Source organism: Gambusia affinis, linkage group LG05 (assembly GCF_019740435.1).
Source record: "Gambusia affinis linkage group LG05, SWU_Gaff_1.0, whole genome shotgun sequence".
Classification (NCBI taxonomy): Eukaryota; Metazoa; Chordata; class Actinopteri; order Cyprinodontiformes; family Poeciliidae; genus Gambusia; species Gambusia affinis.
In genome coordinates, this window is record NC_057872.1 from 12,121,728 (window position 1) to 12,149,624 (window position 27,897).

The following is a 27,897-nucleotide window of genomic DNA, read 5'->3' on the forward strand; positions in this document are numbered from 1 at the left end:
TTTATAGGTACTGCCAGTTTGTCATGTGAGTGCAGTTCTCATTCTCTTACTATGACTTAGTGCTGCAAAATATTAGGAAACCTTGAGATATTACAGGTGAAAATTCCTACATATAGAAGCACAGTGAAAGTCTATCTAAAGGGCCAAAACAGATTTTATTATATGGCACCTGTGATATTTTAGCTTACTAAATATTCTTTCCCAAACAGCTTTTTCAGACAGAGATATTGTGATTTGATTCATTGTGCTCTGTCCTCCCCTCCTCCTATTGTTCCTTCCCCTCTTCCCCAGCCCCTCACCTCTCTGTCTTTAGCAGACTCCAGACTCAAAAGTGACCTGACCATCGTCCTCAATGCCCTCGGCAGCAACTCCACGCTCACCAGGCTGGACATCAGCGGCAACGCCATGGGGGACATGGGAGCCAAGATGCTGGCGAAGGCATTGCAAATCAACTCGAAACTCAGGTGACTCCCAGGGTCTCCAGGAACAAAATACCGTCCCACATGTCTGTGAGCTTTGGACTCACCAAACTAGTCCTTCTACATGCAGTGACCAGTCAGCTGGCTTCCCATAAAATTTTATTGTTAAAGGGGTTATTGATGAGCACAACAAAACTGTATGACAGACTTAAATATATTGGTAAAAACCTCGGAATATTACAGTGACTAAAAGAAACAAGTGAATCACAACTCAAGTTTTAGTTGATTTATGCTTATGTAGCCTGCGCTTTAGATAACTTCCATGCTTCAAAATCCATATGTCCATTATTTTTTGTGATAATAGAGTTGTCTGTTTTTGTTTTTGTTTTGTTTTTGCACAGGACTGTAATCTGGGATAAAAACAACACCAGCCCTCAGGGCCTTCAGGATGTAGCGACCGCTCTGGAGAAGTAAGTACTGTAAAATCTTTTTATGCACCAATCATGACAGCTTAACGTTTTCACTGACAGATTTACTCATGACTACAATTAGCAATGTGCATCTTGACATAAAGCTATTCCAGATCTATATATTTATGAATTAACATTTGACATGTTTACAATGAGCCTGTGCCTACATGTTATGAGTAAAAACGTGGATTTTGAAAATGCACAGCAAGTGAAAAGATGAACATCACCCGGCTTTTCTATCTCTTATCTAAGTTAAAATATCTGTGTTAGCTGTTACAGCAGTAATTTCTTCTACATTCATGCTGAGCAGAAAGAAAAATAGAGGAACTTATAGACAGGAAGGTGGAAAAATAAAGGAAGGGAGGGGAGAAAAAGGCAAAGTGACAAACTGTCAGATGACAAAATACAACCTATGAGGGAAAAGGGAAACGCATCAGAGTAAGAAGAATATCAGGACTAAACAGATCAGATGTCGGCTTTTTGATGCTTCTGTTTAAATGTTGAATCTTCCGAAGTGGTTGCATTTATTTCTGGGACAAGCATCTGAGCGCTTGGTGGTTGTTCAGATGCAAACATGTCCTCTCTTTGCAGCTCTGATTCTCCCAGCAGTGTGTCGCCCCATTTCCCCTTTGAGTTGCTGGGTTGCATTATTCAAAGGATGATGTCTTTTTTTTTTTTTTTTCCTTTTTCCTTGTCCCTAATCATGATTCTGTGCAGCAGTCGTGTGAATAGATTTTATTCATTCATTTAATGTTCTGCTGTCTCTGCAGCTCTGCGACATTCATTCATTCCAGATTTATTTCAGAAGTTCTGCAAAGAATCTCAAATGTATGTTTGTTTTAGAAGAAGCTTTGTATTTTATTGAGATCCGAGTCAGACTGGAATTTGAGTTAAATATCTTCACAAGTATGAAAAAATATATAAGAGTATGAGAAGTTATGTGTTTAATGACTTTTTGCCCTGGGCTGTTGTCCAAATGTATTCATCCGTTTATCCATTTTGTCCATCCTGTCTGTCTGTCCTTTTATCAATTTTTTCATTCATTTCATTCAGCCATTCCTAATTTCTTTATACATCCAGATGATTGTTTATCCAATAAGTATGTTCCTCCATCCACTTTATGTTTTTATAGGATCAGTTTTAAAAGTCTCACCTCTATAGAAATATCTGGCATTCATATTCTCTTATTTATTTTCATTAACAAATGAACTGGGAGCTCTTAAAGTATAAAGTTTAATTATGATAAATGTCTGTAAACCCTGAATGAATTGAACCTATGAATTTTAGCGATGCTCATACTTTACTTAAATTAACCACAAGTAGATATAGTTTATTTAATCTTTTTTTGCAGTGTCAGAAAACTTTTTTTTTTTACTTGTAAGTCTTTACATATTTTTCTCTTCTTGCATAATATATACTCACACTGGAATGAAATCCTCTGTGTATTTGCATCAGAAACTTTACCATTCGCTTCATGCCCATCCCAATCATCGATGCCTCGCAGGCCCTGAAGGCCAGCCCTGAGAAAACAGAGGATGCGTTGCTAAAGGTACTGTATGGGTAACTTAAATTCTTCTTTTTTCCTACCTCATTAAAACAAATCTGTAAAATCAACAAAACACCAACTCTATTTTAGATTTGCATGACCAGTGTTTATTAATCAGACATTTACTTTTTGTTTTTTTCTTCGCAGATTGAGACGTATCTATACAGGAATCATGAAACCAGAAAGTACCTCCAGGAGCAGGCCTATCGCCTTCAGCAGGGCATCGTAACCACAACCACTCAGCAGGTGAGTGAGCACAAATAGGCAAAGACAAGGAACTACACTGTGCACTGTTCTATGTTTTTTTTGTAGTTCCACAATGATGCCACAGATCGAATTTTAAAACGTTTTGAACCTTCGTTGGTTTCTGTTCTGAGCGATTTGTCTTTAATGGGGATGTGACTGTTTGTTAAATGCAAATACAGTAAACGACTAACCGTCATGATCTTGTTTTCCAGATGATAGACCGAATTTGTGTCAAAGTCCAAGATCATTTGAACTCGCTGAAGAACTCCGAGGCTGACGCCATCTTGGAAGACGTCAGATCAGCGGAAAATCTCATCAAAGATGCAAGAAACTCTAAAACGGTGAGGAATCATGCAATAATTTCAGCTGCACACTTAGTGTTATGAGGGGTTTTGTCTTTTAGTTTCTATAAAAATATTTTACATAAGAAATAGTTTATTCAAATGACTCTAATTTTAAAGTGTAACTCTAATGTGATTCAGCACATTAGATCGCTGCAGCTTATCTTAAGAATAGATAAAGATGTTTGTGGCGCTGCTGTGAATACTGACTTCTCTGCGTGATCCTAGCTGCTCCGTAACCTTTACCACCTTGGGTCAGCGTCCAGAGAGGAGCTGAACAGTTCATCAGCAGGTCCCATCCAGGAGAAACTGGAGTCCATGGCTGGAGAGGTCACCACCGTCATGGATCAGCAACTCCAGGTGCGATGTTTGGGCTAAGCATCTGGGGGAAAAAAAATATTTATAACCATTGGAAACTAACCAAAATTGGCATGATCATTTTGTGATGTGGTTGGGGCTTTCAGTCTCTGCTAGAGTCCATGATGGACACTGCGGAGTCTCTGTGTCCACATGTGATGAAGAGGGGAGATCTTCGTCCAGAGTTGATGAAGGCAAGCTCAACCAAGATGGTTGTACCTAAATGCTTCGTCACTCAAACCCTCCTGGAGCAGTCTGGGGTGGATATTATCAACAAGATCAGGTCTGTATCTCCACTACACTGGCTTTGAAGGCTTTTTTATCTTTATATTGACTTTATTACCTTCTCTGATCTTCTGAAATTACTCAGTGAGGTGAAACTGAGTCTGGCCTCCTTTCTGTCGGATCGCATCGTTGATGAGATCTTAGAGGCTCTCTCCACATCACAGCTCACACTGGTAAGAAGACACCAGTTTACTTCATCTTGCCACAGCCGGAGGAATATATCAAAATTAAACAAATCCAGAGTCGAGTTGATGAGATTCTTAAGTTAACACCACATGTTTTGCTACTATTACTCATGCTCATGAAAGTGTCTACAGCCTCTCTCTGGTTTTTCTCCCAACTGGTCTCATCAGGCAGACCATCTTGTGCAACGAGGACGCCGCCTGGTGCAGCAGGAGTCTGTGGATCTGGACGTGCCTGAGGAGAAGATTCCTAAACGAGCATCGGCTGAGATACTAGAGGCAGAAAGACTTGAGGATCTGGAAACATGCATGGTAGGCGACCCCTTTGCTTTTTGTGGGTAAACCAGTCCACTGGCCAGCACTGGAAACAAAGGATTCTATTAAATCCATTTCTTTTCTTTGTACTCTTTATTATATTTTTTTATTTTTTTTTTTTTATTAATTGAGGTTTCCTCTCACATATTTGTGCAAATAATTTGTTTTATATTGTGTAAAGTTTTAAAATGTCACTGTACCTCTCAACACATTTTATTTTATATTTTGGTTTTATTACTACCTTGATCGTTTTTTCCTCTGAAGTAAGTTTTTTTTCTTTTTTTTTTTTTGTAATATTTTTCAGGAAGTGATCTGACTTTTAGCTTGAGTCGCTTTTATCGTTTTTATTTTTATTTACCTTGGTGGCATTTTAATTTGTGAAACTATTTGAATGACTTCACAGGGAAGCCTTAGTGCAGCACAGTCTCCTGTCATCTGTCGTTTTTCTATAGTACTTGTGCCCATAAGTATATTCACAACTGCTCTTGATCCTGTTTCTTCCTCTTCTTCCACTTCTCTTGCTGCATGAGTTTTTCATTTTCCTCCTTAAGCTTTATGGTATATTATTTTCTCTTCAATCTTCTCTTCTATTCCTTCTTGCCCTTTCTACCTTTGCTCCTTGGAGACTCTGTGCTGCACCAGCGTAAGTAACACAGGACTGCCCCTCTACACTCCTTTCTCTCCTGTTTTTGTCTTACTTTATATTTCACCTCTCTTCAATGTGCTTGCTTGCTGGACAGTCCTCTGTGGCTTCTAAGCTGCTCTGTTTCATCTGCTTAAAAATCTGTATAGAAAATGCACTTTATTTTACTAACGGTAATTTGTTATTATCATCTTGTTAAATAATTGATTTCATAAACCTCTGCACTATTTTTTATATATTTTTTTGCCACACTGCTCTGTTCCTCTTCATGAAGTGCACCGTTTGTCATTGTCACTATGTGAATGTGGGTCAGAATAAAAATGGGATGCATTAATAAGTCACTATGAACAAAGGGCATGTTATGATCCAGAAATATATCCCTGATCAGTCACTTAATACTCCAGTATTATCCAGTTGTTATTGTTTTAAGATTTACACACTGTGAAATTACAGTCTCTTGTTGGTATTTCTGAAGTTATGTTTTTTTTTATAATAATGACCTGCAAAACTGCTCAGGATTTTGGGAGGAATGTTTTGCAAACATTATGATATTCTGACCTCTATCAGTTGTACAAATAAAAGACGGAATGTTACATCACACTGCCATGCAGTCTACAAAGAAAATGAAAGTTCATGATGATGTGTTTGTAGCTCCGGGTTTTGGTGGATGACAACAAATACTTTTGTTGTTTTTGATTTATTTTTAATTTGCACAAACTTGGTGAGCTTAATGGACTTCCACATGCATTGTACTAGAAATGCTTGCTTGTTAAAAACCACAAATATTTTTCCTGCTATTGAGACGTATGACTAATTTCTGCTGTTCTCTTCAGATGACTCCTAAGACGAAAAGGAAAAGCATTCACAGCAGAATGCTGCGGCCTGTGTCTCGTGCCTTTGGTAAGCTGTTTCGTTCTCAATTTAACTTTAATGTATCAATGAATTTTTTAAAAATAAGCTTAGTCACAGTGCTGGTGCTGTCAATAGCTACAAACCCCATATAGCTTGGAACGTGTTGTTTGCTAAGGGACTTTCAACTAAATGCTATATTTTAGCATTTCATTTAGATTTGATCCACAATACAGTCATAGCTTTCAAATTTTATTCACATTGTTCCCTTGTATGATAATTTCAGCCTGAAGCAAAGTTCAGATAAATCAAAAAAGCACAAAATTAATGAGATCAATATCTTTAATGAGCTTATTTTAACTTCTGAGCAGTTGAGTTGCTCCTGAGTGTTTTATTAGATCCAATTTTTTGGTGTGTGAGCTTATTAAAGTTAATGGAATGACGAATGTGTCCATGTTTAAGAATCTTATCAAAATTCAAACCTGCAGAGATGGAGTTTGATCTCGACAAGGCCCTGGAGGATGTTCCCGTCTACATGGAAGACGCCTCCACTTCTTCCCAAACTCCTTCCACTCCATCTGTAGGTGGGCCCAAAGCGGAGCCGCGTCCAACCGGAGCGATCGCAGAGCTGCCGTCCGAGGAAGAGAAGAAACTGCAGCATTTCACCAAATTACGACCGCGAAGGAACAAAAAGATGCATTCGAGTAAAGTAGCTGTAAGTAAAACATTGCTTCTCTTTTATGACTTAAATACTAGTCAAAAGTTATTAAGTCATTGTCAGTAATTTAAGTTGTTGGTCTTGTAAGTGGTGAAATAAACAGGTAAGAGTAGATCATCGATATTGGATTTTTCTTCTTTTTGCTTTTTGTCTTTCAGCAAATTAACAACACTCCATCTCAAGATGGCGGGGAACAAAATGGTCTGATGGGCAGAGTGGATGAAGGAGTGGATGAATTTTTTTCTAAGAAAGTCACCAAGATAAATTCAAAGTGAGAAACTACTGAAAAAAAAGACGGATAAAATAGTTCAGATAAACGCATTTCCATTTTGTTAAACACAAACATATTCTTATATTGTATTCGATCATCTGTTTAGTTTTGACTTTAACATGCTGTGCTTCCTCTACTGCCTCCTTTAAGACGGTCTTCGAAGAGCTCAGAATCTCAAGATGGAGAAAAGAAGAAGAGTAAAGGAGGATTTCTGAATCTCATCAAGCGCTCCTCCAAATCCGATAAGTCTGATAAATCTGACAAATCAGATAAGTCAGAGAAAAGTCAAGCAGCTCCAACATCCTGTGGTGCGCCCGCAGCCTCTGCTGCAGCCTCTGCGATCCCGGAGGAGCCCTCCTCTCCAAAGGTGGCAGTCAGGAGTCCACCTCCTGAACCAAAGTCGAGGTACTGCTAACACCTGATCACACCTAACGTGCGCCTCAGTTTCAACTCCTCTAACGTTGTCTGTCTCTAATCCAGAGACTCCTCCACTCGCTCACAGCCCACAGACTACAGCAGCAGCTCAGACCGGTCCGAAGAACTGAGGACTCCGGACTCCATCGATGAACCCTGGGAGGGTTCAGACGGCAGGGGAAGTCCTCAAGGCGGGAAGAGGTACACTGGAGTGCAGATGATGGGAAGTGGCCTCTTGGCAGAGATGAAAGCCAAACATGAGAGGAGAGCATACAAGGTGAGTAACGTCAGGTGAAGCAAAAATCATGTGGTAGTTTAGAGAATAATAAAACCATCTATCCACTTTTTATAAGGAGTTTTTCCTTTATTAATTTTTTTCTGTGCACACTAGTTTGAACACCTTGAGAACATATAAGTAATTAGAAATCTGAGTCTGGAAAACTATGACCTCAGTATTGCTTTATGTCACACAACACTCTTGACTTCAACCAGAACCGTTGCACAAAATGAATGTCTAATCCAATTGTTGTTGGCAAAATTACACTAATTGTATATTTTTCTTTGACTATATCTGGGCACGACATTTTTTCCTCCCGATTTATTTTTTCTCAGCAATTCATCCCAATGCAATTCCATGCATGTGCTTCATATTTGCAACATTATTATTTTATGCTGTAGATAAATAGTCAAAGAGCTCCTCCAACCCTCTGCTTGTTCTAGCAGGTTTCTAGGTGTGTTTGCAGGTGAAATGGGGAGCGCTGTTTTCTGAAAGAAGGTCATCGAGAGCAGGAGCTGCATCGTCTGTGTTTCACTATGTCGGCCATTTACCCTCTGTTCTTTTAGAAAACTGCATTAAAGAGAAATATCTACATCTGTTTGTAACAGGCAGTGATTCCATATTTTGTCTTTGTGTGTCTTGTAGTCTTCCAGCCCTGACAGGCCTGACAGCAATGCAGCAGGTAAGTTATAAGGAGAAATTTATGATTAGAAATTAGCAAAGAAAACATTTGCTGTAGATCAAAGCATCCTCATGTCAGAATGGCCCAGTCGGCCCCGTGGGAAGACTTGAAAAGTTTTCAGTTCTTACAGCAGACAGTCTGACTGAAAAGAGCATTAATGACCGTACAATGTAAGGATTTACGCATGCTGAATACAAATACCACACATAGTATAGTTTTTGTACTATTGGGATAAAAAATATTTTTGCAAGGCAATATACTTAGATGGTTTTTGGTGGTGATTTCAAAGAGTTACTATTTTATCCTTTTTCTTGTTTTTTTTTCCTTCCTTTTTTGCATTTGTTGACAGCCAAGTCCCAGTCCTCAACTACTGAAAGCAAGACTTCCAGTTGTCCCACTAACAAAGCCAATGCTCCTGCTGCAGAAAAGTCCTCACCCCGCAGTGAAGCTAAGTCTGAACCTTCTGCTCGCCCCAGAGCTACGACTTCCTCAATTTCCCCTGGAGGACCAGTAAACCCTAAACCACCAGTGCCACAAGGGGCAAAGCCAGCCCTGGCTGCACGGCCCACCATCCCCCAGAAGCCAAGGGCCAGCAGGAGCATAGGTAAGATACGCAGCCTGCACAAGCTGTCTGCAGCTTTGCCAGGCTTTTTGAGTCACTTTAAAAACAGCTAAATTTTACAAAGTTTACAAAGTTTCATGCCTGTTTTTTCACATAGATGAGAGTTCTGCTTCCCCCATCGGCAGCGGCCATGTGTCTCCCAAAATTCTGCCCTCCACCCTAAAAAGGACAATGTCAGAAAAAGACAAGGAGCCCATTCTGCAGACCGGAGTTTCCACCAACAAAAGCCCTCAGGAAGGTGAGTCGCAAAATCAGCTGAAAACCTTCGGTTTCAAACACGAAATGATCTTAGCAACTGTGTCAATCTAACAGAGTTAGTTCCCCTGTGACCTCATGTTGCTGCTCTGTGTCTAGCAAGTGACAGATGTGACAGATTCAGGCCAAAAGCGTTGCAGATTAAAACTGTATTTTATCTGTTGCGCACCACAAGTCAGACATGCAAAGTATTTTTTTACTGTCTCTTTTTGTATCGAGCAATCCTTAAAATCAGTTTTTACAGACTGTTGAACCTTGCATTTAAGTCAAAAGTAAAAAAAAGAACCCTGGCAAAAATAATTAGCTATTTTTAAACCTTGAAGCCTGATTATGTAGAGTTATGACACTTTGTTGTTACACTTGTTAACTAAAATCTAAAAGGGTTTTTCGTGAATAAAAGCTTTCGTTCTGTAAAACATGATCAGAATACAGATCATGTACTGAGGTACACATAGAAATTGATAGTTCTTTTTAGTTGGAAAAAACAGATGACTAAGATTTCAATTGCTGGATTTATTTGTTTAATGAATACCAACATTAAAGAACGGTGTGTTTGGGTTCCTTTCAATCGACCACAGTGACGGGAAGAAACATCAAATTTCAATCCCTGGATTTTTCTCCCATTTTCTCCTCTTGTCTTTTATTAAAGAGTAGAATTGAATTTATAAAACGATAAATCGATCTTCTGAGAATAGGTCATAGAAATATGGCAAAATATCCATTTGAATTTATGGGATTTGGGCTTATTTTTGTTTTCTTTTCCATTTGTTCCAGTTACATTATTAACGTTATTTTACTGTGTCTGTTGTTTTCAGTGAAGTCAGCATCAGACGCTGCTCAGAGATCCAGCCCTCACTGCACCAACACTGATGACCCAGGCTCCTTCAAAACCAAGGACAACTGTGCAAACACAGACAAAAGCAAAGCAACCAGAAAGAAGTCCTCCGACTCGGGGGAAGAGGCAGATAAGGACTTTATACTAATTTGAGCCACTCACCAAGTCTCAGGCTCCTTTATAGAAAACTAACTCCAAGGGAACAAGTCTCCCATGGTTTATTTTTACAAAATGAAACATACCTGCAGGTCCAGTTTGACCACAAGGTACAAGTCAGACCTGGCAGGCATGAGTTGTGCTCTAGATGCAGAAACACAGTTTTGACCTCAATGCATGACGGATATGACCGCAGTGGATGCAGTACGCCTCCACAGCAAAAACCAAAACTGTGCTTCATCTCATGAGAGCTTCCTGGATCCAAACAGTATTTTTCTCCAGATGTGCTGTCAACTTTACTCATCCTCATTTTTCTTACTAACTCTTCAGGGTCTGAGAAGATGAATCATCAGGGTTTGGTCCTGCTCACTTAGGCCATAAATAATAAATCATGAAGTGTAGTCAAAGTTTGAAATCTCTAAATATAAAGCAGGATGCTTTGAGAGAGTGTGATTACAATTAACTACTATTTTCTACTGGTTGCTGCCACAGCTTGACACCCAGGGACCAAACACAACAATAGACGCCACATACCACTTCACTGTACTTGAAGCCAAAACATATTAGCAAATCAGGACCGTTTCTGATATATTTTTGATGGATTTTATAACACTCTGTTTTCTGTATGTGCTACTAAATGGGATTCAAAGTGACTGAAAATGTTATGCAATTTCCTTTTTTTATTATTTACAAGAGTAAGCAGGTTTCAGCTGAGTGTCTCAGCAAAGTCATAGATCAGAGAGGTGTGATTTACTTTATAAGTGGAACAGCTGCAGACTGACGCACACTAAGCAACAGTGTGTATTATTCCATGTGAAAGCGGGAGTGGCCATATGATGTGTTACTGCTTTGAGAGGACCGTGATCCACTTTGTCTTTACCGATAATCAGTATGGCTTCAGCACTGTTAAATAATTGCTCTTTTAAATTCAAACACTGTGGAAAACATTATTATATATACGGTATTTTTTATTTTTTTTTTATCTGGGAGAGGAGCTTTGAGAATATATTTAAAGTGCAATAGAGAGCAATGTTTGGTTCTTTCTGGAGCATATCTGTAGTATAATTTCTTAAAAGAAGTTTTGAACTCCTTTTTTTTGTAAATAAATAACATTGAGAATTTGAATTGCTCCTAGAAAGACTTGAATACTATTCATTAAGACTATGCTAGTGTTCTACATGTCCAGTGACAACAAGGAACTTAATGTAAAATAGGACTGTTGCATAAAGAAATCTCAATAGTTCGAGACAGTCTTAGTTCTTTGTGTAAAAGCAAAACACTGAAGGAACTCCAGCACACAAGTTTTTGTAAAAGTCTGCCTCATTTTGCTTTGTTAGATTAGCAATTTGAAAATGTTCTTAATTCTCCTTTATGCCTAAGAATTAAGAAATGCACAGAATAAAGGCGGCAATTGTACTGCTTGTTTAAAAAACAATAATGCACTGTGTGGGGTGAAAGCGAACCGTCGTTGGGTGTATATTAATCGTGTGCCATCAGCTTGGCCGTCAGGCTGATTCTCCTGTTTTGGTTTTAAGACGACATACCTGTTTCACACTGCTGTAGAGTTTGACTAATTCTGAAAATGAATTTGTGTAATAGAAAAAAAAACCTCTAGTGTAAATGAATGATGATTAACAGTACACTGTTTACAATTTAAATATTTGATTGTTTTCTTAAATATTTCCATGCCATACAAGCAGTATGGGATGATCATTATATTTCTGTTTTGCTATGTCATGATTGTGTTGGGGTAATTCTCAATTTTTTGTGACTATTGTGAATAAATAGAAGCAAACAAGAAAACATAATTGTTGCTGGGATAAAAAAAAAAAAAAAAAAGAAGAAAAACATAGATTAATGAAATACAATGCCAGATTTCCTGGGCACATGGCTGTATTTTATTTTTTTTTTCTTTGTGTCAGCATTTGTGCGCATTCTGCCACTGTGTGGATGCAATTGCATGCAACAAAGTGTACAGGGCTCCTAAATATGCAGCCTGAATCAGATTTTAGTCACTGTCCGTGTCTGGGTAAATCTGGAAAATTAACAGAAAAGTTTGATAAAATCCAAAATTTTCAGAAAACAATGAAGAGTTACTTTTTCAGAGCTGCAATTTTTGATTTATCAAATTAAAACTTAAATTTTATTTAATTGAATTTGTTTTGCTTGAAAAGTTGAAAAGAAAATGTTATCCCAGAACACAAATTTTACTTTAAATGATCAAGTTTCATTAGTAAGTGTTGGATTTGTTGGTGCAGCTCTTTTTTCTTCACTTTAAAAGATTCAGATTGAAGTCGGGGCCAGAGCTCTGACTATTGCACCTTTCCCACAATGTGGTGTCTGATGATGTCCTTTTATGGCGTTACAAGGGGGCTGTCCTTTTCTTGTCACTCTTCACAGTTTAAAGATATTATTTCTAGTGTATATAGTCAATCTGTCCTGGATGTACATGACTACAGAATCATCTTTTTTTTGTCTCTGAAGTGTCTCTGGACACTAAAAATGACAGGATGCTTCTACATTGCATGTTGTTTAAATTTAATACACTCGTACGTGGCTGTGTGCAGTTGCCATTTCTGAGCTTTCCTTTTTGCCGTAGCAGCAGCATTACAATGCAGCAGAGTTTCTGTTGCATTGTGATGGAGACTGAAAATGAGTTGAGAATTATTCAACTGGTCTGGTCTGCATCTGGTTCTTTCTGTTGCTGTTCAGTGTACAAACATGCCAGTACTCAGTAGCATTCGGTCTAGGCGTGCCAGTCTGTATGCGACTGCATGATGTGGCTGTGAGTTTTTCCTTCATGTACATATGTGCTTTCTTGCATATAGGGTCTGTGTGTTTATGTGTGTGTAACACAAGCTCATGTAACACATTCACACGCCTATGTGAAAACATGAAATCCTACGTTGTTTTTGTACTAAGTGCACTACTATACTAGGGATCTGTTTGTGACTTATTTGAAATAAAATAAAGCAACTGAAGGCTGATGTTCTTTGTCGATTTTAATGCTGTCGCTTTGAACGTGTTTTAGAAAATGAAACAAACTTTACCTGGGACTACATGATAGAAATTGAATGTTTGTTCATCTGTTTAATTAAATTGTTTCTTATTCTGTCATGACTTGGCATGTTTTAATCATCCTTGTGTTGGGAGTTTTTATGCAACTATTAATACTGATTAAAATTACTTTGCATTCTGCTTCATGTTTTTATTGGTCTCATTTGGTACATTTCCAGTCAGCCTCTTAAAACTTATTTTGCTTTGCAGTGTAACAAAACCTCCACTAGATGGCGCATATGTTTTGAACTGTAAAATTCCACATTAACAGACTGACATACAGAAGAAGGAGGTGTGGTTTTTAGTTGAGAGAGCATATGTCAAGCAAGCAGACGACTGAGGAGTGCAGCACAGTTAATCTCTTCAGACGTCCTTGTTTTTGCGTGTAAAAGTTTCAAGTTTCCTTTTCTTTGGAGAGATGGAGAGTTCTTTTGACAACCTGGATGCAGCAGGTTTCTTGGAAATCTGGCAACACTTTGATGCAGATGGTGAGGACATTTCATGTCATCTTGCTATTCTTTAAAATGAACCAGTTCCAGATTTGTCAATTTTGCTGGGCTTGTGTTATTAGACCTCAGATGGTTTATTTGTATCATGGATATAAAGGAAACTGTGTCGTTACAAATACGTATGTACTGAACAAGTTAGAGAATAAGTAGTTTTTTTTATGGGTTATTACTGGAAAATCTTTTATGAATCTACTTTTTATACACACAGTAAAAACATAACCTGTTACACATCCCAACTGTTTGATTTTCGTTCTTGTTTTTGTAGATAATGGCTACATTGAGGGTAAAGAGCTGGATGAGTTTTTCCGGCACATGATGAAAAGATTGGGGCCACAGGTGAGTGAATGTTTTATCTGCGGAAATATGCCACTAATTTATAAATACACTTTCACAGACAGTAAGCAACCATTTGTGGCATCATCTGCATGTGTTTCTAATTGTACAACCTGAAAGCAACAGCAGCATGGTGTAATTGTATTTGAAGTTGTCATTTTGTCGTCTTCCCTATTTGAAAGGTTAATAGGTTCACATCTTTATGGAGCATTGTGCTGTCTGGGTAGCCAAAGATGTTTGCAGCTGTCTGAATGGGCGAGGTCTCTGTAGTGATGCTGGACAACACATTTAAAAACATCTGAAAACTATAATAAAGCAATCTGAGTCGATACAGTTCCAAACAGCGATGGAGAAAAAGAGCCTGCTGACCATGTTCACTAATGGCACATCATGTTTGCTGAGCAAAGTTAAATGTGGTTAAGCTGAGTAATGGCCAAGCCCTTTTCCTGTCCAGTTTTAATGGACACTCCAATAAGCATACATACACTGCCTGTTGTTCTTCAGCGATCTGACCAGAATCTCTTGGATACTAATTGGGTTGCACTAAAACAAACAGATTACCACACTTATATTACTCTCTCTTTTCTGATGTTTGCTCTCTGGCACTAATGCCCTCAGGAGGGATGATGTTCAATGGATTTCTGTCAAGCTACAAAGACACTGCACAGCCATCCCATCTGCTCTGTCTGCCATTTACTGTTGCGCATCATTTTGTTGCCAATTTCTACTGTGGTTTGTCAGCTTTTTTTTTTTTTTTTTTACTCCAATATAATTAGTTTCTGTTCACTGTACTGTGCTGCAGTATCAGTAATTTAGAAATTTGATCTGATGTGGAGTCAACATTTTGTCAGGTTAAGTTACACACACACATTTTTGCACAATCAAAAGGATACATGAATAGAAAACGGGTATGCCGGGTATGAAGAGACATAAAATAACTCAGTAACTGTATAACATAAACAAATGAATTTCAGAGATTTAGGATTTGAAAAAAAGACAGAAAATGCCTGTTAATTGAAAAGTTCTGACTTGACAAGTCTGTTTTGAAATTTGAAATAGAGTCAGTTTGGATGCAAAAACAAAAACAAAACAAAAAAAACCCCAGAACAGTAAAATACTGTATTGGGTTACAGTTTTTATCCATTTAACCTGAACACATCAATGACTGTGAATTATTTATATTCTCTTTTGAACCAAGGCTAAAATATAAGATAATTTGTCAAACAACTGTTGCCATGGCATGACAGGAAATGTAAACATAATGTGTTCATAATGTTGCAGGTGGTTTGGGGAAGTACTAAACCACATGATGTTTAACTTTTTGGTCATATAATTTTATATATGTTGTTGTATGTATCTGAGACTTGTCAGATATTATGCTTGCCTTTGTTTTCAGTGTCATCGTCTAAGTGACCATTATAGTGTGTCTCTTGGTCTTGATTCATGATAACTCTGTAGCACCTTATGGTTTGCAGATTGTGTCCTCAGCTCTGCACTAAGTGATCATTTAGGTTTAAGCACCACGGATCAACATGTTTCCATAGTTACAGGAAGGTGACTGGAAATTACAGTGCACAATTTAGAAAGTTGGTTGCTAAGTAGAATAATTTCAGCACCTGAAAGTATAATTACCTTCAGATGTGACTGGAACCTAAATTGAGATTAGTTTTGTAGAATATTTGGAAAAACTCAAACATACAAAAAAAAAAAACAACAACAAATGGATCTCAGTCTCAAACTGTTTTTTTCACATGCCCAATCCGTTTTACACATACTTTTACTCCATCCCCGTTTTCTAATTGTTAGTAGTTTATTGCTATTTATTTTTGCCTGAAACTGTATGGACAGAGAGCGCTGACCCCTGCAGGTCTGGAGATGTCAGGACTCTACTGCTGCTTGATTAGTGGGATATTTTACACCTGAGACCAGAGGGTCACATGGGAACTGAAGTGCTGCTGTCAGTCTTACCTCTTTATCTGTAGTCCTTCACAAAACAGTAGATCTTTTGTTTGCAGATAACCCTCACAGTGACATCCTTTAAAAATGCTACTGACTGATTTCTACAGCTCATGAACCAAGCAGTCAGTTGATTTGCAGAGAGCCAAATGGTCAATGAAGGATTTCTGCTTTATTGGATATGTCAAACAACTTCTGTTGTCGGACGACATGGTTAGGGTCAAGTGCCTTAGACACTGTTAGTTTGCTTGAGTTCAAAAAGCAGATCTTGAGGGAGGAAAAAGTCTTAGATTAAAGGTGTATCCATGGAAACAATACCAAAAATAAATGTGACTAAGCTGGATATGTAGACTTGCTTTTTTGTGTAGTCTGGTTCTTTATATTCTTTATATTACATTCTTTACATTTAAAAATTTTGTGTTGTATTTCCTTCAAAATCAGACTTTATTTACCCTGAGTTTGGTTTGGAGTGAAACAAAACTAAAAATCAGTGATTCATTTTGATTTGCTGGTTTTTGTTGTTGTTGTTGTTTTTTCCACAGGAGAAAGCCACTGAGGAGAGAGTTCAGCGACTGAAGCAGAGATTCATGTCCGCCTATGATGTGACTGCTGATGGTAAACTACAGATTCGAGAGGTACAGTTGCTCATGCCTCATTTATATTAGTCAGAAACCAATTTACAGATATTTCTAACAGAATATCTCAGAAAGATATTCTGTTAAAATATCAGAATATATAACAGAATGCTGCTTCATTTAAACAAAAATGAATGGTATTATGGAGGTTTTGGGCGCAGGTTTATTGATTTAAGCAGCAGATCTGAAATAGGACTGATTATAATTAGATGATAAAAGATGAATGCTGGTCAGCATTACATTGTCCAAGATGTTGTAGACACTGATACAGACAAGCTCTCTATCAGCTTGTCTTCTTCCTATAATCCATCCTAGAGCCACTTGTTCCTCATTCATTGGGCCAGGCCATATTCTCCTGCTGCTCTGTGATCCAGACTGAGGTTCTCGGGCTTATTGTTGTGTCTTTTTTAGCAGTAGATTTGGTCAGCATGGTCACTTTGCATCCCCATAGAAATCCTGACCAGGCAAAATAAGATGATCAGTGCTCATCTGTCTTCAGGTGTATATTTCTGACCTTACCTTTTCAAATCATCGAAAGTTTAATAACTGTTTTGCAATGATTTTCTCAGCTCTGTAAAAATTACAGCTGAATCATATCTTATTCCAAGTATGTTATGAACGCTGTTCAGTGTGACATCTAAGGCTTCAGGCCTGACAATAAAAAGGTTGTCTGAACAAGGCCACGTAAGCAGAAACTCTTTGGGACTGGTTGTGATTTGGACGGACTGGAATACAGCATTATATACAATATTGCTGAACAAAAACAAAACTGAAGTTATTATTTTTGGACCTAAAGAGGAACGATCTAGAGTCAGTGCACAGCTTCAGTTATTACAACTAAAAATCAACGATCAGGCCCGAAACCTGGGAGTAGTGATGGACTCTGACCTGAACTTTCAGAGCCACATAAAGACAGTTACAAAGACGGCCTTCTTTCACCTGAAGAACATTTCCAGGATTAAAGGACTAATGTATCAGCCAGATCTAGAGAAACTCATCCATGCGTTTATCTTCAGTCGTATTGATTATTGTAACGGCGTCTTCACAGGCCTGTCCAACAAATCAATCAAACAGCTGCAGCTGATCCAGAATGCTGCTGCTCGCGTTCTCACTAAAACCAGGAAGATAGAGCACATAACACCAGTTTTAAAGTCTCTCCACTGGCTCCCTGTAGCTCAAAGAATAGACTTTAAAATACTGTTGTTAGTTTATAAATCACTGAATGGTTTAGCACCACAATACATTAAAGATTTGCTGCTGTTGTATCAACCTTCCAGACCTCTCAGGTCTTCTGGTTCTGGTCTGCTCTGCATCCCCAGAACCAGAACCAAACGAGGAGAAGCGGCATTTAGCATCTATGCACCAAAAATCTGGAACAAACTTCCAGAAAACTGTAAAACAGCTGAAACACTGACTTCCTTTAAAACTCTAAACAACCCACTTGTTTAGAGTTTTATTTGAAACGTAATCAATTGCAAATTTATTGACGGAGTCTGACTTGATGTTGTGTTTTTATTGTTGATTCTATGTTGCATTGTATTTTTGTGTTTGATTTGATGTAAAGCACTTTGAAATGCCTTGCTGTGCTATACAAATAAAGTTTGATTAGATTTTTTTGATTTTGATTATATATGTATTATGCATACACTTTAAAACAGTTTTTTAATTACTCTAAAATGTAATTACTATTACCCTTTGGCCCTCTTTTTGTAACTTCAACTTCCTCTCCACAAGACTGCTGTGTATTTGTCAAACATGACACATTTAAAAGCTGCTTGCTTACTTCCTCTTCATTCTACAGCAGTATCATCTGTCTTCAGCCCCATTCCTTTTTAATCAACCATCTTTCTCTTAAATCCATTGAAAATTAACACCAGCGTTGTGCAACATATGAAAGAACTGCCATCCAAACCATCTTGTGTTCTCAAAAGCTCCAAAGTGAAAAGAACTCAATTGTTCCTCACTCAGTTTTGTTTTTGTTGTTAGATAAAATACACATTTAATTATTGAATGCTGCTTATTTCAGTTCTCTCTAGTAATTTCTGATATGCTGGAACTGATTCTTACTGGTTTAAGTCACCTTTTTTATTTTCACATTGATCCCAGGCTGCAGCCTGGTTAATCAGGATATCTCATATTCTAATATATCATGCTCCTCTCCAATGTAATTAAGTGTATTATTTATTTTAGAGGACAGAAACTATTCATTGGGATTACTCCTTTCATGAATTACATCCGCAGAACCAAAGGCCTTGACTTGCTCCAATACTGAAAGAAGAAATCAATATACGTTTTCTATTAGTGGCTTGTTACATGCAGTGATTTATTGTGGTTGAAGTAGGAACGGTGAGCTCAACATGGTACACCCCTGCCTATCTGACTTTTTTCTTTATTAAAATAATTATTCTGAATCCATAACTCACAGCTCCTGCCAAGAATCAGTTCCAACAAGCAGTTTCAGATGTTTAACAAGCTACATGCTCTATATTTCAAATCTACCTGCATTGATCTTTCTTAGAGGAGCTCAATATGATTGTAACTTTAAATTAATTTACATTAGAAGTTTTATGTGCATGTATTTATTGGTCACATTTATTTCATTTTATTGTATAATGCCAAAGCTCTATTTTTTTTAAACATGCTTTCCAGACTCCTACATCTTTACCAAAGGAAATTTCTGCAAAGACCCGCTGTAATGTGAGGTCATTTAAAAAGGCAATGAAAAATGTAAAAATAAATTAAAAAAAATAAGACAAATTAGTAATCATACAAAAACTGAACAAAAATATTTTTTCTGTTTAGAAAACTTTGAAAGTACTTCAAGTGTGTTGTCATTTGGTTTTCATGACATGTAAAGTTTTTTCAATGCAAATCAAAATACAAAATATACTCAGAATGTTGTCATAACACCTAATGCATCAGTTATAGCAAAAGTTGAGAAATCCTGCTGTTGTAAAAAATGAAGAATAAATAAATCATCTAATAAACCCATCAGTAAAATGCCCCACATTTTACACTGGATTTAAGGGTTAATAGGTTATTAATTAGGTTCCTCCTCAGCCAACCGTTTAGGAATGATGTGTTCTGGAGCTGAAGCTGTAATGCCACATGAACTTTGACAAGATGTCATGTAAATGCTAAAAATGTAAATATATATCATTTGCAATGTTATTATGGTTTAACAAGTTTATTAAGCCTGGGTGCATAAGACTCCCTCTTAGTTCCGTCAACAGTGCAACCAGCATCCTTCTGCTTTCTGCAAATAAATTAGTTATTTATTTCCGTGTATCACCATGTTTTTATTTTATTATTTCTGGGTGAATTTAAAATGTGAGCATATAAATGCTCAAATTTCAAGTAGGATTTAGTTTAGCAGGATATGTAGTAAAGATTTTCTATTTCACCTTCAATCCGTTGTGGTTCTGATCCCTGTTTGGGTCAGTTGGGTAAAATGAAACTTGAGTAGGTCTTATTGTTTTGTGCTTTTGCAGTTCTGGTCTTTCTGAGAAAACTGATATGAAAGAAGCAGTTTTCCACAGAATGAACGATTTTGTTCTGACCATGCATCAATTCTTGTCCATTTTGGAGAAAGTCTTACCAGCTGTGATGACCTCTTCTCTGTTCACCTCTCAGGGCTGTAGACAGTTTTGGGCCGAGGTCCTAATGTTTCCTATTTTGAGTCACTTTGGCTCAACCAGTAATCAGAAGCACAGTGAATGAAATTAGGAACCTTTATACTATATGTTAGGACTAAACATTTTTATGAATTATTTTTCCATGAAAATACTTTTAATTTGAAATGCTCCTTGTTGACAGTTACTGAATTTGTATACTCATCTTTTTATTTTTATTTTTTTTTTACAGTAGATTTGAGCATAATGTTGAATGTTACTTTAAATCACTCTTTGTGAAAGCACAATTGATTTGTTTGGTGGTTGATTTTATACTAGAGTGAGGCACAAAATGACTGGCACCCTTTGGAAAAATCCTAGGTCATGATTATGAAATCACAAACAAAACTGAACCTAACAAAACAAAATAAACTTTAAAGCTTAAACGACCTAATTTGTGTGCAGCATACAGTTTTGTCTAGTTTTTTTTTTTTTTCATTTTAATAACTGCACATTACAAATTCTAATATCCTCAAATATTAGAGATGAGTATAATATCCTCAAATAATGCTTAAAGGCAGCTGAAACTTTTAAAGTAATACCCGCAAGATTCAGATTACTAATGCTTTCTGGAAAACAAGAAAAGCATCTGGTGTAAACACAACCATTGGTAAACAACAACCATTACACAATGTCCTGTTGTTACAGTATTTTTTAACAAACCGTCTTGTGCTGAAAGGCATCTTTAAATGAAATTGTTTCCATGAGTGAATTCCACTGTTGTCACTTTTCTACTTGATATTCTGTGTGTACAACGGAGTTTTGAAAGCGGGTTTAATAAGATGTCTTTGCAGATGCAGAGAAGTCAAAGAGGAAGTCCACAATTTTATCTGCAAGCCACAAGATCCTGTCATAGTTGCACGAAGTGCTGGCATGCTTTCAGTGTCTGTTCGCTTATATCAGAAGAAAGAGAAGTGAACTACATTCAGCCTCTATTGCCCCATAATGGAAATGTGAAAACTAGCATATCGAGTATAGAAACGTTTAACGATGACCACTCTTGTCAAACTTAGTAAATGTGACTATATTGTGAACAATCCTCATGTTGAGAGGTTTTCAACTCACAGTGGTGATGTAAAGCTGCCATGTGAAGGCATTTTTACCAGCAAACCACTTTCTGGTTTTGTTTTAGAGCTCTGCTGACATGGGCATCATTTACAACAACATGAATTTGAAAATAATCCGATTATTAACTTTTTTGATGAAGACCTTTTGTGTCTTTAGCTGTCATCTGTTTAGAAAATGAGCTCAAATAGTTAATCCATATAAAGTGTGTAGAAAAGCCCTGGCAGGACGTCTCTGCACAAAACAGCACTGTTGGTGCATTGTCCTTGTTATGGCTTCATCTTTGTCTTCTTGTGGGGAGCATTCTTTATGACCGTTCTCATCGGAGAGTTTAATCTACTAATGTAAAGCTGGCTCAACAAGAACTGAAGCGGATCCAGGTCAGCTGGTGCAGAGGTCGTTCAGCGGTGGGTCTGTAAATCTTTCGTAGTGGCTTCCTACTAATTGAGTTGCAATTTATCTTTTTTTAAAGATATGTTTAGCTTTTCCCCCTTCTCAACTACCAGAAGTCTTCAAACCTTGAATACTGTCTGTCATTGTGCTTTAAGGTTTGAAACAGGTAGCAGACATCTTGCATATCAAAAGTTGAATAACTTCCTTTAAGCTTACGGAGATACAATCACTTGATGCCACTGATACATGAAACTCGGCTCGGGTTCAGCCTACTTAAATTATCTTATACAACGATCTGTTCCTGCCCATTCTTTATGTGCCAACATTTTTCTTTTGCATGTTCCATGTGTTTGAACAGAAAAACGGAATAAAGCATTAAGAGTATGAATATATGGGCGTGCTGCGGTGGCGTAGGGGGTACCATGACCCACGTTTGGAGGCCTTGAGTCCGTGACGTGGCTATTGCGGGTTCGATTCCCGGACCCGACGACATTTGCCGCATGGCTTCCCCCACTCCTTCCCCCTTTCCTGTCAGCCGATTGTCATATAAGGGACACTAGAGCCCACAAAAAGACCCCCTGGAGGGGAAAAAAAAAAGAGTATGAATATATATCATGGAATCAGCACCATCCTGAACTAAAGACGCCTGATCGTACTTCCTGGGAATTTTTTGGAGTGGTTCTTAAAAATATGCAACATGATTCTGTCAGTCAGTGTCATTGCTTTTAAACTGTTTTGTAATTAAACTTGTTTTGTCTTAAACTTGTGCACATGTTTTCATTTTGTGTAACCAGACTGTTGCAGATTTCTTCCCTCTTGAAAATGAGATCTGAATCTCAGTGGGATTTTACCTGGTTAAATAAAGGAAAGAAAATTGAATACACGAGAATTGATTTCTGCTGTGGAGTGCACCAGTTGTAGAAAGATGTCTCAATGTGCCTGCAAAGTTTTTGTTGAGGCAATTTGTTTTACCAGGAAGTGGTTCTAAGTGAGACTACCTATAAGATAAAATTGAACTTGTCCAGACTTGTTAAAAGCCAACACTATGTGCATCGTTTCACTGAGATCTCTGCTTGCTGTCTTGTTTTCTAGCTGGCCAACATGATTTTGCCGGAAGAAGAAAACTTCTTGTTAGTTTTCAGAAGAGAAGCTCTACTGGACAACAGCGTTGATTTTATGAAGGTGAAGATGCACACATTTACATAAACATGAAAAAGATGTTGCTCAATGACGAGGTAGATTACTTTGATAGGTTTCTTGGTCTGGTAACCACATGCTGTTGCATTTGGATGTAAATCTAGCCTATAAAAATACATTTACTTGAAACATCCATGAAGTTATCTTGCCTAGATCAATGTGAAGTCTCTGTAAAATGACTTTATTCAGTCATGCCTATGATAAATGGTGCTGTTCTCCTGTTGACCAGAAAAGACAGTGCGAGTGCATCACTCCACATTTGCCTTAAATTTTGCTTTGTAAAAGGATTTTTATTCTTATTTTTCCATGTTAGTTTGGTTTGACTATAAATGTAGCTTATTTCTTTGCTCAGTAATGTCTGTTTCCAACCTTTAGCCTTTCATAGAAATCACCTGGACTTTTGATTGTGAAGTTTGGGAACCCAGACTCTAAACTACCTACTTTGGCTTTTCACATCAGAAATGCTTAAACTGTAAGCAATTAAAAAATCAAGTAGGATATAAATTAGGCACCATCACCCCTCCTGACTCCACCAGGGACAATGGTGTTAGAAAATGGATGCATAGATGTTTTGAAACCCAGTAATGGTATTGGGAAAGTGTAATAATATGAAGATTTTGTTTGGTCAACATTGCATTTTATTTATTTAATTTTTGTTTTGCAATGGTCAGACTATATATATCATAGCTGATAATATTATTTTAGTGCTGTGTTCAATATGTTGACCTCTTCTGACAAATATGCCATTAACTGGAGCTTAAACTCGCTGACTGAGATTTTTTTATTTATTTTTTTCACAATGCAACTGAGCTCCATCATTCTTGACTTAAAAAGGATTGGAATTACTTCACTGGCTGAAATAATTTCTTATTGCTATAAATAACATTTTCTGATTTGTGTTGCTGTGTCCGCTGCAGATATGGAGGAAGTATGACATCGACTCCAGCGGCTACATATCAGCCCAGGAGCTGAAGGTGAGACTCATCAAAGACGAGCGTTTTTGTTTGTTTTTTTAAGGTCTTGGATATGATGCAGCTTATTTCAACATTTTCTTAGTAGAACATGAATAGTTGAAAATACAGTACTTACAGCATTTTTGGAAAGGATATTCCCAAAATGGGCAAAGTTGCACAGTTAAAATAATTTCATGTGTGTATAAATGTTTTGTAGGCACGTGCTTTAATAGCTGTTGGTCTAAAATAACTTCAAACGTTCTAGTAGTAATGAATGCCAGGAATCAATTAGCCAAAGCTAATTGTAGTAATGCTAAGATGTACATTAAATATTTAAGTTGTACGCCTTTTTAATGTATTGATTATGGAAGGCAAAAAGTATGTTTGTTAATGTCGAATAGCAACGATCTGAGAGTAACTGTAACCGTTGCCTCTGCAGGGAATCGAGCTCAATGAATGAAAATGTCATTTTTCTTTCTGGTTTTTCTTCTCCCAGGCCTTTTTGAAAGATTTATTTCAGCAGCACCACAAAGAAGTGTCCCCTGATAAACTGGAAGAATACACCGACGCAATGGTATAAAAACTCTGCCGCAGCCTCAACACATAGTGACACTTTATTAAAACTTGACTGATTGTCCAATTCAAAAGCTATACAACATTTTTTTATTCAAAGGAATTGTTCATTTTTAACACTGTATACCTTTAAGACTTAGCAGTCAGTATTTGCTTTGTTTGTTGAGTCAGTGCAATTATTGTTCATCTTTTTGATTGAGCAGATTTACAGAGAAAAGAACAGCTCTCATTTTGCAAAAATATTATTCTAGAAACTCAAATGTATATTCTCATGTAAGAGTTGAATCTTCTGGTTATGGATTATCTTGTATAATAATCAAAAGGGAAATTAAAAACATCAAATGTTTTTTCTTTCTTCTTCACAATTACTGTTGGTATAATTAATTTTATTACTTTTTGGGGAGAGTCAACATTTGAAGTTAGTTTTCTGACTTTATACATAGAAAACTGTGCAGAGGTGAATTTGCTGTGACTTTGAAAACTAACAAATCCTTTCCTTTCAGATGAAAGTATTTGACAAAAACCAGGACGGCCGTTTGGATCTGAATGATTTAGCCAGGTACATTTCTGCAAAGATTTTGTGCTAAAAGCAGACTTTTCACATTTCAATGTTGGTTTAATTTCCTGTTATAATTAATTAAATTAATATTTGGGTTTATGCTGAAGGATCTTGGCCTTGGAAGAGAACTTTCTGCTTCAGTTCCAGATGGATGTAAGTATCTTAGTCTTTTTAAAGGAAAAGTATTATGTATTTTCTGTGCACATACTGCCATTTTATAGCACAGTCAATGCTAGGAAATGGTATTGACTGTGCAGTTTAACACCTTGGAATTGAGCCTCTGTTTCTTTAAGAAGCTCTTGCTCTTTCCTTCACTGCCACGTCACAACAGTATTCTTTTATCAAGGAACACTATCAGGAATACCATCAAAATGTTTTTCACCAGCGTTTCAGTGAGAAGTAGCTTGTATGATGAACTCAGCAGATTCCAACAGATGTTTGCTAATTACTGCTGGCTAGTCTGAAGGAGCAATGCTGGGGTGGTGTGCTCTGAGAGGCAGAAGCTCAGCTTGGAGACTCTGGGATCGGCACTCTGTGGTGTAACCGAATGTTATCTTTTCAAAGCAACGCTCGGGTTCACCACTCGTTTTCTGAACCCATAACGGCTTGGCCCGCTGCTCCTCTGGCTAAGAGGGGAGATTAAAGGATTTCTCAAACACGCATGAGAGAATCAAAGCAGCACTTTGTTGTATGTTTTGATGATGGAGTGACGTTATAACATTATCTACATTTCAAAAAAGTTGACTTTACTTAATACAGTCCTTTTTAAAAACCAATGAAAAAATAAAAAATAAACTCACCTATCTAGTTTTACTGTCATATTTGTTTAATTAAAGACATGTTCTAATTTTCTTTAAGGCTTCCAGTAAAGAGGAGAGGAAGAGGGACTTTGAGAAGATCTTTAACCACTATGATGTTGTAAGTCTATTAAGGAACTCTGTCGGAAATTATCTTCTACAAAATCATCACTTTTATGTATTTAGGTGATGCAAAGGAAAAATGTAAATGAACATCTTACAGAAGGATGTTTTGTAACTTTAAGTACAGCACGGAGGAAATTAATCTATTTTAATTTTGCATAATAAAACGTCATAAGATAAAACGGCTAAAATGGGATCAAGTCACACTTTGGTTCATTATATCATGTAAAATCAGAACTCTTTAACAGGCTCATTTCTCAATTGTGAAACTAAATGCCTGAGAACCTTTTCTGCTCATTCACCATTTAAATTTTGAATGAAAAGCTTCAAGGCCACCAGTTTTGTTACTAAACCTGTTGGCTTTGACAGAGACGATGTTCAGAATAGCAGTACCAATGCAATTAATGTTAACAGAATGCAGAGTGTGAAAGGCTCGCATCTTCGTTTTTATGCCTGTATGACCTCATTTATCAAACTCTAGGCAAAGTGGGAATGGACAAAGTCTGAGCTGAGTTTAGCTGGAGAACAAGTACTGCATGCCTGAACCATTGCCATACAGAGACAGAAGTTTTTTTTCAGGTGTGAGATGTTTCACACGGAGCAATTTGTTCAGAGCAAGTCTTTGGGAAAACTTATTTTCCTAAAAGTTTTTTAGGGTCTTTGAAAACCCTAAATATTATGGTTCAATACAACCATAATAGTTGTATTACAATGATTTGTTGTTGTTTTTTATAATTCTGCATGGAAAAACTATACTGACGTTCTCTGGGATTTTGGAAAAGCCTAAAATTATATTTTTGCTGCCATATTATTCTGCCACTGTCCCGTCTTTTGGTTTTCTTGTATCTGCTGATGTTCCCTCCCTCTGGTTATCCGTCTCCAGAGTCAGACCGGAGCCTTGGAAGGTGCTGAGGTGGATGGGTTCGTCAAAGACATGATGGGGCTTGTCAGGGTAGGAGTCCTACTTTTCCTCTGTAAAATTTTGTAAAACCATTTTAAACTTTGTATGGAAGTGTATCACTACAGTTTTTGATTCTGCGTCACCTCTCGACAATCTGGGGTCTGCTGTTGCACCTGAATTTCCTCTTAATTTTGAGGGTATAATGTGATTGACCTCCTGATGAAAAGCTGAAAACAGTAAAACATTTTTCCCTCCATATTTAATCTCTCATTCACTAATCAATGCTCTACTTCTTGCCTTCTGTCTACTTCAGCCCAACCTGTCGGGCCCTGATCTTGACAAACTGCGAGCCGTTCTGTTGCGTCACTGCGACGTCAACAAGGATGGGAAGATTCAGAAAAACGAGCTGGCTTTATGTCTGGGAGTGAAACCAACACCTTAGAAAACCCTATATCATATTCCTGGTATGAAAATTGACTGCATGATGTACGTCTGATAATAATGGAATGTTATCCACATAATCTCGCTAATTTTTCATGCATCAAGTTTAATCTAATCCTTAAATAATAGAATGAACTTTATGACAAATTAGACTCTTCATACTGGATTTCTGAGGTAGCACAAGCCTTGTGTTCGCTGATGTTTGTAGTTGAGGGTAACTTGGTGTGCTGGTCAACAAAGTGAAAATGTCTCTTTTAAAGTGAAAATTTGCTGAACATAAAGTTCTCTGTTGAGGCTCTTACATTTGCATGTTTCTATAAAAATGTAATGGTATGTTGTGTGGTGTGTAATATACAGTAATGAGCTATAAAGAAAATAAACAATGACAAGTGATGGGATATTAATGTTTGTCTGTCTTCTTTCCCTTCAGCATCTACACTGGATATTTATAAATAAATGTAAATAAATGCAAAAAAAAACAACTTTCAAATGCATTTGGAGCTATGAAGCTATACAACAAAATGTAATGCAATCAAATCCATTTCATTTATCAGAAAGAAAACATGGTAATTTGCATTTAGATATTAATGTGGTAAATATTTGAAATGGATTTAATTGCAGGAGCAACAGAAAATACTGCATGCAATGAAACACTTTGTTTTGAACATTTTCTCAATAACAGCAGAAAAAGTTTGGGAATCACTGACTTAAAAGAAGTCTTTTTTTATTTATTTAGGTTATCGTTGATAAATCTGAATTCTTTTAGAAGAAAAAGTTCACATTGGGGTTTAAATGTTTGTTGAATTTTAAGTGCAGCTGAATGAGATGCCATGTTAGAATGGTGCAGACCT

The 27,897-nt window shown here is 37.2% G+C and overlaps 2 protein-coding genes across 5 annotated transcripts in view; both read left to right on the plus strand.

Annotated features, from left to right (window-relative positions):
- LOC122831189 (F-actin-uncapping protein LRRC16A-like) overlaps window positions 1-12,870 on the plus strand; it is a 51,966-nt gene extending 39,096 nt beyond the window's left edge. For 2 of the 4 annotated variants that reach the window (XM_044117195.1, XM_044117196.1), the window contains 19 exons: window positions 292-464; window positions 821-889; window positions 2,345-2,438; window positions 2,583-2,681; window positions 2,894-3,022; window positions 3,251-3,382; window positions 3,487-3,662; window positions 3,750-3,837; window positions 4,018-4,158; window positions 4,787-4,804; window positions 5,638-5,704; window positions 6,142-6,368; window positions 6,530-6,642; window positions 6,793-7,047; window positions 7,123-7,333; window positions 7,979-8,015; window positions 8,365-8,619; window positions 8,735-8,875; window positions 9,708-12,870. In XM_044117195.1, coding sequence (XP_043973130.1) covers window positions 292-464; window positions 821-889; window positions 2,345-2,438; window positions 2,583-2,681; window positions 2,894-3,022; window positions 3,251-3,382; window positions 3,487-3,662; window positions 3,750-3,837; window positions 4,018-4,158; window positions 4,787-4,804; window positions 5,638-5,704; window positions 6,142-6,368; window positions 6,530-6,642; window positions 6,793-7,047; window positions 7,123-7,333; window positions 7,979-8,015; window positions 8,365-8,619; window positions 8,735-8,875; window positions 9,708-9,880 — 2,598 coding nt within the window. In that variant the 3' untranslated portion in view covers window positions 9,881-12,870. The remainder of the gene's footprint in view (window positions 1-291; window positions 465-820; window positions 890-2,344; window positions 2,439-2,582; window positions 2,682-2,893; window positions 3,023-3,250; window positions 3,383-3,486; window positions 3,663-3,749; window positions 3,838-4,017; window positions 4,159-4,786; window positions 4,805-5,637; window positions 5,705-6,141; window positions 6,369-6,529; window positions 6,643-6,792; window positions 7,048-7,122; window positions 7,334-7,978; window positions 8,016-8,364; window positions 8,620-8,734; window positions 8,876-9,707) is intronic. The other 2 variants (XM_044117197.1, XM_044117198.1) reach the window with 1 other exon arrangement.
- A 380-nt stretch (window positions 12,871-13,250) lies between these two features.
- Window positions 13,251-27,438, plus strand: LOC122830774 (secretagogin-like). Its single transcript, XM_044116436.1, has 11 exons — window positions 13,251-13,428; window positions 13,715-13,785; window positions 16,281-16,373; window positions 22,595-22,684; window positions 23,617-23,673; window positions 24,149-24,226; window positions 24,729-24,784; window positions 24,892-24,937; window positions 25,643-25,702; window positions 26,588-26,656; window positions 26,919-27,438. Exons 1-11 carry the CDS (start codon window positions 13,359-13,361, stop codon window positions 27,045-27,047), a joined length of 819 nt encoding a protein of 272 aa, XP_043972371.1. The 5' UTR covers window positions 13,251-13,358; the 3' UTR covers window positions 27,048-27,438.
- Window positions 27,439-27,897: the final 459 nt, after the last annotated feature.